This window comes from Salarias fasciatus, chromosome 16 (assembly GCF_902148845.1).
Source record: "Salarias fasciatus chromosome 16, fSalaFa1.1, whole genome shotgun sequence".
Classification (NCBI taxonomy): Eukaryota; Metazoa; Chordata; class Actinopteri; order Blenniiformes; family Blenniidae; genus Salarias; species Salarias fasciatus.
In genome coordinates, this window is record NC_043760.1 from 1986455 (window position 1) to 1998104 (window position 11650).

The 11650-nt window shown below is 52.5% G+C and overlaps 2 protein-coding genes across 2 annotated transcripts; both read left to right on the forward strand.

Annotated features, from left to right (window-relative positions):
- The first annotated feature begins 129 nt into the window (after positions 1–129).
- tbccd1 (TBCC domain containing 1) lies at positions 130–5962 on the forward strand. The gene is made up of 9 exons (XM_030112320.1): positions 130–304; positions 1131–1195; positions 1277–1543; positions 1652–1810; positions 1892–2008; positions 2746–2995; positions 3067–3253; positions 3389–3889; positions 4783–5962. Exons 2-9 carry the CDS (start codon positions 1133–1135, stop codon positions 5009–5011), a joined length of 1773 nt encoding a protein of 590 aa, XP_029968180.1. The 5' UTR covers positions 130–304; positions 1131–1132; the 3' UTR covers positions 5012–5962.
- A 3966-nt stretch (positions 5963–9928) lies between these two features.
- On the forward strand, positions 9929–11520 carry crygs2 (crystallin, gamma S2). Its single transcript, XM_030112334.1, has 3 exons — positions 9929–10060; positions 10122–10364; positions 11165–11520. The coding sequence occupies exons 1-3, from the start codon at positions 10052–10054 to the stop codon at positions 11435–11437; spliced, it is 525 nt and encodes a 174-aa protein (XP_029968194.1). The 5' UTR covers positions 9929–10051; the 3' UTR covers positions 11438–11520.
- The last annotated feature ends 130 nt before the right edge of the window (positions 11521–11650 follow it).

An 11650-nucleotide genomic window follows, 5' to 3' on the forward strand; every position in this document is an offset into this window, starting at 1 on the left:
ATATGAATATGCTTCTTTTTGACAAATTTGATATAAAAAAAGTTGTGCGTCGGGCCACAGTTCGTACACGCGCGCCCCTGCGTCACATCATAAAGCGCGCTCCCGCCAGCTGCGCTGCTGCGCGCAACAGTTGTGGACCAGAGGAGTTGAGGGCGCCAAATAGGAAGCGCTGCGGATCTGAGCACCGACGAGCCGCATCGACGGCCGCTCCTGCCCCCATCTCCCCGCCGTCCCATGACTCCCAGAGCCCGTCCGCAGCCCTCTCGGCCGGACTGAACGCGCCTGGATCCGGATTGAAGTGACAGTAAGAGCTGGAGCCGCTGCTAATGTGGTTAGCCACCGGAGGCTAAAGTTAGCTTCACTTTGGAAACAGAGAAAAACAAACAGTCCTGCTGGTTCTGCAACTCCCGAGACTCTGACAAATGAGGGGCGTTTTTGTTTGACGTGTGAGCGAACCTGTTCCAGCTCGGTTAACTTCTGCAGTGCTGTGTGTGGTTACTGAGTTCCAGTCCTCATCCCGCTGTTCGGGAAGAGTTCAGCTTTATTTATCAGATAAACAACTTAAAGCCAACGATGACTCCCTGTTTTTTGATGAGATGTGTGTCCAGGTTTTTCTGCTGCTGTTTGTGGACTGAGATGTATTAATTTGTCAATTTGTTTTTAAGATGCCATGATTTCTGAGGGAAAGTAAAGTTAGACCTCCAGTGTAGAGCTGTGCTTATTTCTGGATTCAGGATCAGCCCCGTTAGTTGCTACAGTATTGTCAGCTGTTGTTCCTGAGGTCCAGAAAGTCCTGCAACCATTACTCAAACAAATTCAATATCATCAATACAGAAACATTCACAACGAAAGCTGAACAAAAAGGAAAAACAATTAAAAAAAAAAACTCGGCAATAAATGCTGTATCATTTTTACTTTTAATGTGAATACTTAAAGTTTTGTGAATTAAATGCTAACTCATCTCTGTCGAAACAACAAACAGAAATGTTCGCCCTCACTCAGGAGGGTGACCTGACCGCCCCATGTATCTTTAGCGACCTTCTTTGGGGGTCGTGCACCGCTGTTTGGGAATCTCTGCAGTAAAGGACTCGTGTGTGACGTCTTCAGATGTTTCTGTGATTTGCTTTCAGTCATGGAGGCAGACGGCGTGAGCGTCTGGCCCCGCATGGAGCCCTTCCTGCTGGGCGCCCTGCAGGTACGTCGCTGCTCCTGGTTGCTTTGCGTTACTGAGTCAATTCAAATGCTGTAAATGAAGTGTGGTTGTTCTCACTGCCAGGTGGCTCCTTCCTCCAAGCTCAGCCTGCACTACCTGCGGAAGATGGCGGCGTACGTGCGGACGCGGGACGGCTGCTTCCCCGTGCTGGGCTGGCCCATGTGGAGACACATCTCGTGTGGGAAGCTGCAGCTGCCGGAGGAGCTGGCCTGGCTGTACTTCGAGACGTTCGACCTGCTGCTGGGCCTCAGCCCGGAGGAGCGGCTGGAGCGGGCCGAGAGTCTGTCTCAGTGCTCCACCAAGAGCGAGCTGGACGAGCAGCGCAGCAAGGTGACCTGTCAGTTTAGGGTCATCTGGCTGTTTTGTTCCAAGCAGAGTTGCTGTTTTTTTTCTCTCTCTCTGGTTTCTGACAAACGGGCTTCGTCTCTCTCTTTCCAGCTGTCTGTAGACACGCTGCAGTTCCTCCTCTTCCTCTACATCCAGCAGCTGAACCGCCTGTCTCTGCGCACCTCTCTGATCGGTGAAGAGTGGCCCAGCCATCGCACTCGCTCGCCGTCTTCATCAGAGCGAGAGGCCAAGACCGGCTGCCAGAGCAAGGTCCGGCCGGCGTTACCGCGGCGCAGAGTAACCCGATGCAAATGGAATGAGTTCTCACGGTTTTCCCTGTCTGCTCGACAGAACTGGAACGATCAGGCTCACCTGTCGTTTGTGCAGAGCCACCTGGCAGAGGTTCTGGAGCTGCTGGTGGAGCCGGGCCAGCTGTCTCAGTCCGGACAAGCACCGAGAGACTGTCAGGTCTGTGGAGCGAGAACACATCGGGATGATCTCCTCATCACGGTGTCGGCATCACAGTCGGAGATCTCTGGAGTGTCTGGGCTGTTCGTGTTCAACACGTAGTTCCGGGGAAACGCAGGGTCCAGTTTCATCCTGAGTGGTGAAATCCTGCCTTTTTAAGTTGAGTTACGGCAGAGAGAATATGTGAAGGGACAGTTTTTGTTTTTGCAGTAACTGCAGCGTCACCAGGCGGTTATTGATGCCCTCTGATGCTGAATACGGAGAAATGTTTAGAAAAAAACTGCTGCATCCTGCGTGTTTGTACAAACTGAGCTGGATAGCCTTTACAAAAAAATACGAGCTGCTAGATGGATTGGAGCGTCTTTTGGGCCAGTTTTGACCCACGTGCCATATGTTTGACACCGCTGTGGAGTTTGCATGTTTTCCATGTGTATATTTGGGTTTTCTTCAGATTTTCTGGGTTCTTCTTTGGGTGACTTTAAATCACCCTCAGGCGTGTGTCCGTCTCTGTCATGGATCAGTCCAGAGACCCGGAGTCGCTGCTTCAGAGTCTGAAGAAGGAAAAAACAAAATACTGAAGCGGTGACGTCGGGACGCTGAGAGGAGGCTTAATGAGTCGAATTAAACAAACGAGACGAGGAAATGTATTGAGTACTAGTGCTATGAAACGTACTGTGAGCGGCCATGAGAACACTGGAGGACGCGGCCTGGCGCTGACCTCTGACCCTGCTGTCCAGGTCTCCCTGGAGGCGGTGCGGAGTCTGGGGCTGCTCCTGGAGGGCTGCTCCGGCGCTGGCGAGCCGGTCCAGCCGGTGCACCGGCTGCTGACCCGAGCCCCGCTGGCGGCCCAGTCCGGCTTCTCGCCGCTGAGCCGCTGCTTCCCGCTGCACCGGCTGCTGTCCTGCCTGCGGCGCCGCCTGACCCTCAACCCCTTCGGCATCACCGCCTGCCTGCGCTCGGGGAAGAAGCTGGCCTGGGCCCAGCAAGGTTCCTGCCGCCGCCTCAGAACGCCCCCGCCCCGCCCGAGCCGGTCTGACCGCCGCCTGTCTGTGTTCCAGTCGAAGGGTCCATGAAACGAGCCAAGATCGCCAGGAACGTCCACACGGCGCCGCCCGGCAGCAGGATGGTGCTGATGTCCCAGGTGCTGAACCAGACTCTGGCCAAAACCTCGGACAAGCTGACCGGCGCCAACGTCAAGGTCCACAAGTGCTCCGACGCCTTCATCTACCTGCTGTCGCCTCTCAGGTCTGTCTGCCCGGAGGGGGGCGGGGCCTGTCTGCCCGGAGGGGGGCGGGGCCTGTCTGCCCGGAGGGGGGCGGGGCCTGTTCCCGCTGAAACGCCGCTCTGACCCGTTCTCCATGTTCCCCCTGTCCTCCCCAGGTCGGTCAGCGTGGATAAATGCCGGGACAGCACGGTGGTCCTGGGCCCGGTCCAGACCAGCGTCCACGTCCACGGCTGCCACAACGTGCGCGTGGTGTGCGTGGCGGGCCGGGTGGCAGTCGGCGCCTCGTCGCGCTGCACCGTGCACGCCCTGACCCCCACCCGGCCGCTGCTCCTGCCGGGGAACTCGGACGTCACGCTGGGGCCGTTCCACACCTTCTACCCGTCCCTGGAGGACCACATGGCCAGCGTGGGTCTAGCCGTGGTCCCCAACGCCTGGGACCGGCCGCTGCTGCTGGGCGCCGACGGCCCGGCCGCCGCCGCCTGCTGGCGCCTGCTGCCGCCGGCCGACTTCCACATGCTGGTGGTGCCGTTCCAGATGGAGGGGGACACCTGCGAGGTGCCGGGCGGGCTGCCCGGGCCCTACCGGGAGGCGCTGGAGCAGAAGAGGAGGAGGATCCGGAGCTGGCAGCGGACGGTGACGGAGGCCCGGCTCAGCAGGCGAGTCAGAACCCGGAGCGCCGCCGCCGCCGTGGCGTGACGGCGGGCCACCCGGTCTCGATTCAAGCTGGGTTTGATGGGGAGACGGTCAGAAAGCAGAGGGTTGTGGGTATTTTTCGAGCTGCTGAGGAGGCTCTGTGGACGCTTCCTGTCTAAACAGGATGTTGGAGATCAGGGGTGAATCCAGCCTCCTCTGTGGAGAGCCGGACCAGGAACGCTTTCCAGCGATCAATACGAATGTGTGTCAGCCGCTACGCTGCCGACGTGTTCGAGTTCAGAGTGAGATAAACGCCAGAGGGGATTCGCCGTCCCGCTGATCAGGAGCCGATCAGAACGGTCAGGGTGGAGGATCTGACCCGCAGGGACCCAGGGAGTTCTGGACCTCTAAAACACCAAATCCTCATTCAGGTTTTTTATTTTCAGTAGCTTCCATCTGTGTGTTCTCTAAAAGAAATTGATTATCGTGAGGTGACTGAACTCTTACATTTCAGTCCTGGACCATCAAATGACATCTATTGGAAAAACCACCAGAGACCAGAACAGTAAAGCTCAGTGTGAGAGCGAGAGCAGGGAACGGTTCTCACTGCATCAGGAACTTTAACCGGGTTCTGGTCTTGCCTGATCTCTCTAACCGGGTTCTGGTCTTGCCTGATCTCTCTAACCGGGTTCTGGTCTTGCCTGATCTCTCTAACCGGGTTCTGGTCTTGCCTGATCTCTCTAACCGGGTTCTGGTCTTGCCTGATCTCTCTAACCGGGTTCTGGTCTTGCCTGATCTCTCTAACCGGGTTCTGGTCTTGCCTGATCTCTCTAACCGGGTTCTGGTCTTGCCTGATCTCTCTAACCGGGTTCTGGTCTTGCCTGATCTCTCTAACCGGTTCTGGTCTTGCCTTCAGGGAGCAGAAGCAGCAGTTCCAGGACTTGGTGGAGATGAAGTTCCAGGAGTGGCTTCTGGAGACGGGACACAGGCAGGAGCTGTGCAGCCTGATCCCGACCAAGGCGTCGTCCCTGAAGGACCCTCCGGACCCGGATGTGGGGGACGCCGCCCGGGTGAGAGACGGGAAGCAGCGGCCGGACCGTCCCCGGTGGCTGTCCGAGCTGCAGGGCCAGCAGGGGGCCTTGTAGCGTGGCCTCCTCAGGTACGCCCGGCGGCGGGTTTGATCCCGGCGTGTCGTCAGGCCGCATTGCTCAGTGGGGAGCGGGCTGTGCTCAGACCGGCGGAGCGAGTGTGAAGACATCACCGGCCTCTGAAGACACACACACTCCTGGACGCCTGAGGGGACGCCTGAGGGGACGCCTGAGGGGACGCCTGAGGGGACGCCTGAGGGGACGCCTGAGGGGACGCCTGAGGGGACGCCTGAGGGGACGCCTGAGGGGACGCCTGAGGGGACGCGGAGACGCCTGGAGGCGTTTTGGTTGCTGGTCTGGAGTGACGGACTGAAGCACAGGATCAGTAACGGGATTTTTATTCCAGATGTTTGGCAGCTGCTCTCTCAAACCTGCTGGAGGACAGCGGCCTGATGGCGTCTGGAGCAGGAGGGACGGGGAGGACACTGGGAGGACACAGGGAGGACACTGGGACTGCAGGACGGCTCTCAAGTTTTGTCTTCAGACGCCTTTCGGGTTTTCCTGGAATTTAAACTTCACCGCTGTCGATATGGAAGTTGAGCCACACACACAGACACACACCTGATGAACTGAGAGACGCCGCTGTGGCTGAAGACGGACCGCTGATTGACCTTTTGACCTCCAGTGTGACCGGCCCTCCCTCCTGAACCCGGTACCGTCGCTCCGTTTGTCGTCCAGGTGTGAAAATCACCGATTCCAGGAATGTTGATGCACTTAGTTCCGAGCTCAGGTCACGATACTGTTTTAATCCCATCAAGTGTTTAATGAGGAATAAATATGTTTGTATTATAGGTCTGCACTCTCTAATCTGTATATTTTAGCACTGCAGAGATTATTTTCACTAGTTTCACTGAACATTCGGACCTCCGTGTTCCTGCAGAGCTGCTGGAGAAACGCCATCGCACAGTTCATATGAGAAGAGCACAGTCTGGTTTCTCATGGTTAAAATGGAAGAATAAAGAATATTTTTACTAAAGCGGCTCATCTCCTGTCTGTGATGTTGACAGAAAAACGTGTCTGAATTGTTCACCTGACTGAAGATCCGTTTCATCTGAGCATCTGAAGGTCTGGTTCACGTTACGTTTGGTCTTCAGTTAATTCTTCTGTTCTCTGTAACGAACTCGGCATTTAAAAACAAAAGATTTATCAGGCAGTCAAAATTCAAACATCTCTCTAGGCCAGGGGTGTTCAGCCTGCGGCTCTGGAGCCACATGTGGGTCTTCAGCCCCTCTGTAGCGGCTCCATAAAGCCTTCACCACATGATACCTGAATAAACATCATGGCCCTCATTTATCAAACGGTAGTACGACGGTATATGGGCGTACGCCCGTCGTACGTCCATATGAAAGACGGGTTGGTTATTTATCATTTTGGTCGTGATCGTTCGGAAAGATGAAATCTCACGACAGCTCTGACATCGTGTACGCAAGTTTCAGTCAGTGCGAACTTGCGGCGCAGTGCAGAAGAACCTGGCGGAGCGTGAAAATAACTATAAAGTACATCTCAAACACGCCATAAAGCACAAGCAGCACACATTCAGTACAGATTAAAAAAAATAAAATGATGCCCTTACGGAATATCTAATAAAATTCTTCCTCTTGGGATTAATAAAGGATTTTTAACTTTCAATAAGTCCGCTGGTCCATCCTGCCACGGAGAGGAGCAGTTTTAACAGTGCGCAAAGACGCACAGCTGCTGCTGCGGAGCAGCTTCAGACGCTCAGATCCAGCGGGGGAAACGCTGCTGTTCCTGTTCATCCCAGAAAAGGTGTGTGACTTTATTTAGGTAGTTTATACAATATTGCACTGGCGATAGAGTTACTTTGATGCGCTGGCGCCACAAGAGGATGTGGGAACCAGCAGAGCCTCCACTGGGTCTGGAGGAGGAGACAGGACCTGAAGAACCGCGATTGAAATGCAAAATAAACTCTGAAGTATAGAAAATTATTTAATCAGTGATGTGATGCCAGCAACCTGGAAAATAACATATGAACTAAAGGGAGGTTAAATACAGACAGAGGACGTTTAGTCAAACATTTTATGAAAACTTCTATGAATTGTCTTTAATTTAAGCAGCACCAGCAGCCGGGGGCACGCCCCGTCCTCGGTGGACTGAGTCCCGGGTCCTGTTCGGTCCTGTGCTGTGTCCTGTTCGGTCCGAGGTGTGTCTCGGTGGGACCGTCCCGCTGTGTGGAGGACACCGGGCCGCGGTGCCGCTGTCTGACTCTGAGACATCATAAAACAAAACAATAAAACTCTGAGCTGTACAGCATGATTCGGCTTCATTATTTGTAATATCAGGGTTAAATTAACGGACCTATAATCTGTTCAGACCTCAGCCGGTATCCGTTCATCCAGGTGACGCTGCTCACCGCTGCCGTGAACAGCGTCCTCCAGACTGCCTTTTTCTATTCTCCTTTAATTTCAGTTTTTTATTCTTCCAAAGAGCTCCTCCTGATTTCTCTCCACCTCAGACCTGAGAGGATCCATTTCCAGCTCCCAAAAGTTTCTTTTTTCGCCAAAATCACTCCTTTTCCATGTTTGACCTCACTGGGCGCGGCTTGGAAACTGTGAATATTTCAGGGCGTAACATGTTAATGACAATCAAATTCAGTCGCCGCATTTATCAACACCCGATCACTCAAACGCTGAGATCGGCGAGGTACAGAAGTTTCTGTAATGCCGCGCGAGCCCCGTCGTACGATGAGCTCACCGCTCAGATATACACCCATTTGAAAGATGGATTGATAAATGAGGGCCCATATGATTCGTCACTCTTGGTTCAAAAGGGACCAAAAAAGGTTCAAGTCAAATTGAGAAAAAAAGGAAAAAAACAGGATGTATTGGAAAAAATGACAACGGCTTAAAAAACCTGAAATTTCTCAGATTTCTAACATAAGAAATGAAATATGGCAGGAAAAGCATAGAAACTGTTTAAAAGGAAGTGAAATGGCTAAAACGGCTAAAATTTCAAAACTGCCCACCAAAAAGGTTGAAAAGAACAAAACTTGAAGTCGGATACAAAAACAGGTTCAGTGTAATCAAAGGTTCTGTTCTGAGCTGTAGTTAAATTTCATGAATGCTTCATCAGATCTAGTTTCTGTTTGAAGCTTCCTGAGCTGCTTTCCCCGTTTTCAATCAAATTTTATTTGTAGCCCTTTACACACAAAAAGTGACCGAAGTGCTTTACAGTGAGATAAAAGCAGTAAAATCATAACTAAAACAAATAAAACAGATGGCACAAATTGAAATTTTGTCCATGATCAATTAAAAGGAGCTATGAAAATAAAAACGGATAAAATACAATTGAAACAAAGAGCCACTGAGCTGCTGAGAGTTAAAAGCCAGCCTGAAGAGATGAGTTTTAAGCCTGGATTTAAAAAGGCTCAGGTCAGTGATGGTTCGCATGTTGGGGGGCAGTTTTAAAGGTTAAATGTTCTTTATGGATCCAGGACTGCTGGACTTGACAGAAAGTCACTGAAACGGTTCTTTGAAACCGGTCTTCAGAGCCGAGGCTCCATTTCCTCCATCTCAGGTGTTTCCTGTCTCTCCGGTCAGCAGGCGGAGACGGAGGAAGCTCCGCCCCTTTCTGCTCGCAGTCTGCAGAATTTGAGCTGAAGTAAATAAATCTCTTCAATATTTTAGGGTGGGGGGAAAAAGAAGAGTGACATCAGCATCAGGATGTTTTGACTGCTGATTTTAAAATAGATTTTTTTTCATCCCAAAAATTAAAACCTTCATCCGAGTTTCTAGATTATTCTATGTTCATTCTGGGAGAAAGACTTGATCTATGAAAATACTTCTCTTACCAAAAGTTTACTCCAGATTCAGTTTATGCTTTGATGAACTAGTATAACATCAGTACTATTATTATAGTTCTACCTACCGATGAGTTAATTCTGTCTAGTTTTACTGTGTACATCTAGTCCACTTGGTAGTTTATGAAAGTAACTTCAAGTCACCGTGTAGATATATTGGTTTCACAGCGTGACGGTGCTGTTGGTGTTGTATTTACTGTATTTTTAGGAAACAGGATGAAATGGTTGGCTTTGAAGAAAAATACTTATTTTTTATTTTTTTGCTGAAATTAGATTTGAAGCGATGTACAGCTTTTGGGAAAACGTGGCTCCTGGTGTAGATTGTAGATATGATCATTAAACTTTTTCATGTGGTCTGGTGTTAAAGCACCAACAAAACACAAAAACCGTCAGAATCGAAGAATCACATTTTAAATTGAACCGGTGCCCCAAACAATCATGAGGAAAACCAGTGTGGAAAGCAGCATGTTGTCACGGCCCTGCTGAATCTGAATGAGTCTGGATTCCTGCTAACGAGGGTCACGAGCAGACAGCAGCGGTTTGGCTTCGTTTCAGCTGCGGCTCTTCCTCCCTGATGAAGGTCAAATGAAGAGTCTCTCAAAGCGTTGGCTTTGAGGAAAGATCAGTGTTTCAGTGTTTCTCCTCGTTGCTCTCACTCTGTCTGCATCGGTTTGATCCAGACGTCTTCTGGACCTTCTGGGAGGTAAAGCCAGCAGGTTACCAGGTGATCTTCAGATGAAGCGTCAGGTGGACCTGGCGAGGCCTCTCCATGCAGGATCCATCCTGCCAGGCGAGGTTTCTCTGCCAGCGGCAGGAAGACGCTTGTTATTTTTTAAAAGTTGTGCTGTTGCTGCTCATGCAGCCTGGATAAGTCCTGAGTGTGCACGTGGCGGCCGGGTGGGGGCACGCTGGCGGCGCTGGCACCGGACCCAGCCGGCACGGCAGCGCGGAGGCCAGTGGCCGTCCGGCCGCGGCGGCCCTTTATGCCGTAATCCTTCCCTCGCTTTTCTGGAAAACTTGAATAGCGCTAGAATCACTGACTCAATTTTTGGATCTCATTTTCATGACAAAGCGATTGTTTCCCCCGCCGGGCCCGTTTGGAACCGTGGGAGCGCCGCGGGTATAAAAGGCGGCGTGCGGCGGGCCGGGGCAACACCAGACCTCAGGGGACCAGCAGCAGCAGCAGCAGCGAGGCCAGGCCGTCCCACGCCACTTCCACCATGGGCAGGGTGAGTTGACCCCGAGCCTCCGTCTCCCGGGAGACCTCTGACCTCTCCTCCGTCCCTCCAGATCATCTTCTACGAGGACAAGAACTTCCAGGGCCGCCGCTACGAGTGCGACAGCGACTGCTCGGACTTCCACGCCTACCTGAGCCGCTGCAACTCCATCCGGGTGGAGAGCGGCGCCTGGGTGGTGTACGAGCGGCCCAACTACACGGGCTACCAGTACGTCCTGACCCGGGGGGAGTACCCCGAGTTCCAGCGCTGGATGGGGGTCAACGACCGCCTCAGCTCCTGCAAGATGATCCACTTTGTGAGTGAGACCGAGACCCGGCTCAGGACCCGGCGGCTCATGATTGTTTTCTGCCTTGCAGCTCCGGCCTGTTGAGCCTTACTCTTAAGAAATGGTTTTGTTTTGTTTTGGATCACTGATTTATTTGGTAAATGGTAAATGGACTACACTTATATAGCGCTTTTACCCTGCACTGACAGAGCCCAAAGCACTTCACACTGCAATATCACATTCACCCATTCACACACCAGTGGAGGCGGCCGCCATACAGGGCGCTCAGTCCGTCCACCATTGAAATGTTCAATATTCTCTTTGGCCGGATTTTTGTGTCTTGCGGGCCAATTTTCGACCAGGCGCCTTATGTTTGACACCTCCAGTGATGTAAAAAGAGCCAGACCCTCCTGACTGTCCAGACGCTGAGACACAGTGAGTTATTTTTCTGTTTCACCTCCAGAGTTTAAGGTCCTGCTGGGGAAACGCTGTTCGGTGACGCTTGACGTCCTTCGCTTTATTCTCGACGCATGGTGACCAACATCTGGCCCATGGGCTTTTCCTAGGCCACCAGATTGCCATTTATGGCCCATGAGATGACATTAGTGTGTAAAAACGACGTTTACTGTGGTTTTCTTCCTCCAGACGTCACTGCAGACACTGAAACCTGTTTACCAGAGTAGTGGCAGTGTTTCATCATGTTGGTGTGTCTTCGTTGTTTGTCAGCCTGTGGCGTTTGCCCGTCATTCTGCTGCAGAAATCGAGGTTAAACGTTTTTTCCCCGTCTCTCCATGTGACCCTGGCCTCGGTCGCGGCTCTCCGGACTGCAGACCAGCGGCACGCAGCACAAGATGCAGCTGTACGAGAAGGCCGACTTCGCCGGCCAGTCCTTCGAGGCCACCGAGGACTGCCCGTCGCTGCCGCAGAAGTTCGGCTGGAAGGAGGTCAACTCCTGCAAGGTGTTCGACGGCCGCTGGATCTTCTACGAGAACCCCAACTACCGCGGGCGCCAGTACTTCCTGGAGAAGGGCGAGTACCGCACGCCGGGCGACTGGGGCGCCAACAGTCCCCTGGTGCAGTCCTTCAGGCGCTTCAACGAATGAGTCCCACACCGATCAAACCAACCTCCATCCGGCTATTCTGCGAGTTTTGATCTGCATCCCACAAATAAAACACATCCAGCAAACGAAGAAGGCCTCTGGGTTTTTCGTGCTCGACCTCTTGAGTCTTCTCTGATGTTTCCTTCATGCAGAGCTGCACAGCATAAGCACTGTGGAATCAACATTTTTACCCGTTTTGATTTGATATCGCCTTCA

What these genes read in the sequence shown, in the direction of transcription:
- tbccd1 (XM_030112320.1), top strand. Translation starts at nt 1,133, where the DNA reads ATGGAGGCAGACGGCGTGAGCGTCTGGCCCCGCATGGAGCCCTTCCTG. An exon ending in TCCTGCTGGGCGCCCTGCAG is followed by an intron (nt 1,196 to 1,276) that starts GTACGTCGCTGC and finishes TCTCACTGCCAG; the next exon opens with GTGGCTCCTTCCTCCAAGCT. An exon ending in AGACCGGCTGCCAGAGCAAG is followed by an intron (nt 1,811 to 1,891) that starts GTCCGGCCGGCG and finishes TCTGCTCGACAG; the next exon opens with AACTGGAACGATCAGGCTCA.
- crygs2 (XM_030112334.1), top strand. An exon ending in CCTGCAAGATGATCCACTTT is followed by an intron (nt 10,365 to 11,164) that starts GTGAGTGAGACC and finishes TCCGGACTGCAG; the next exon opens with ACCAGCGGCACGCAGCACAA.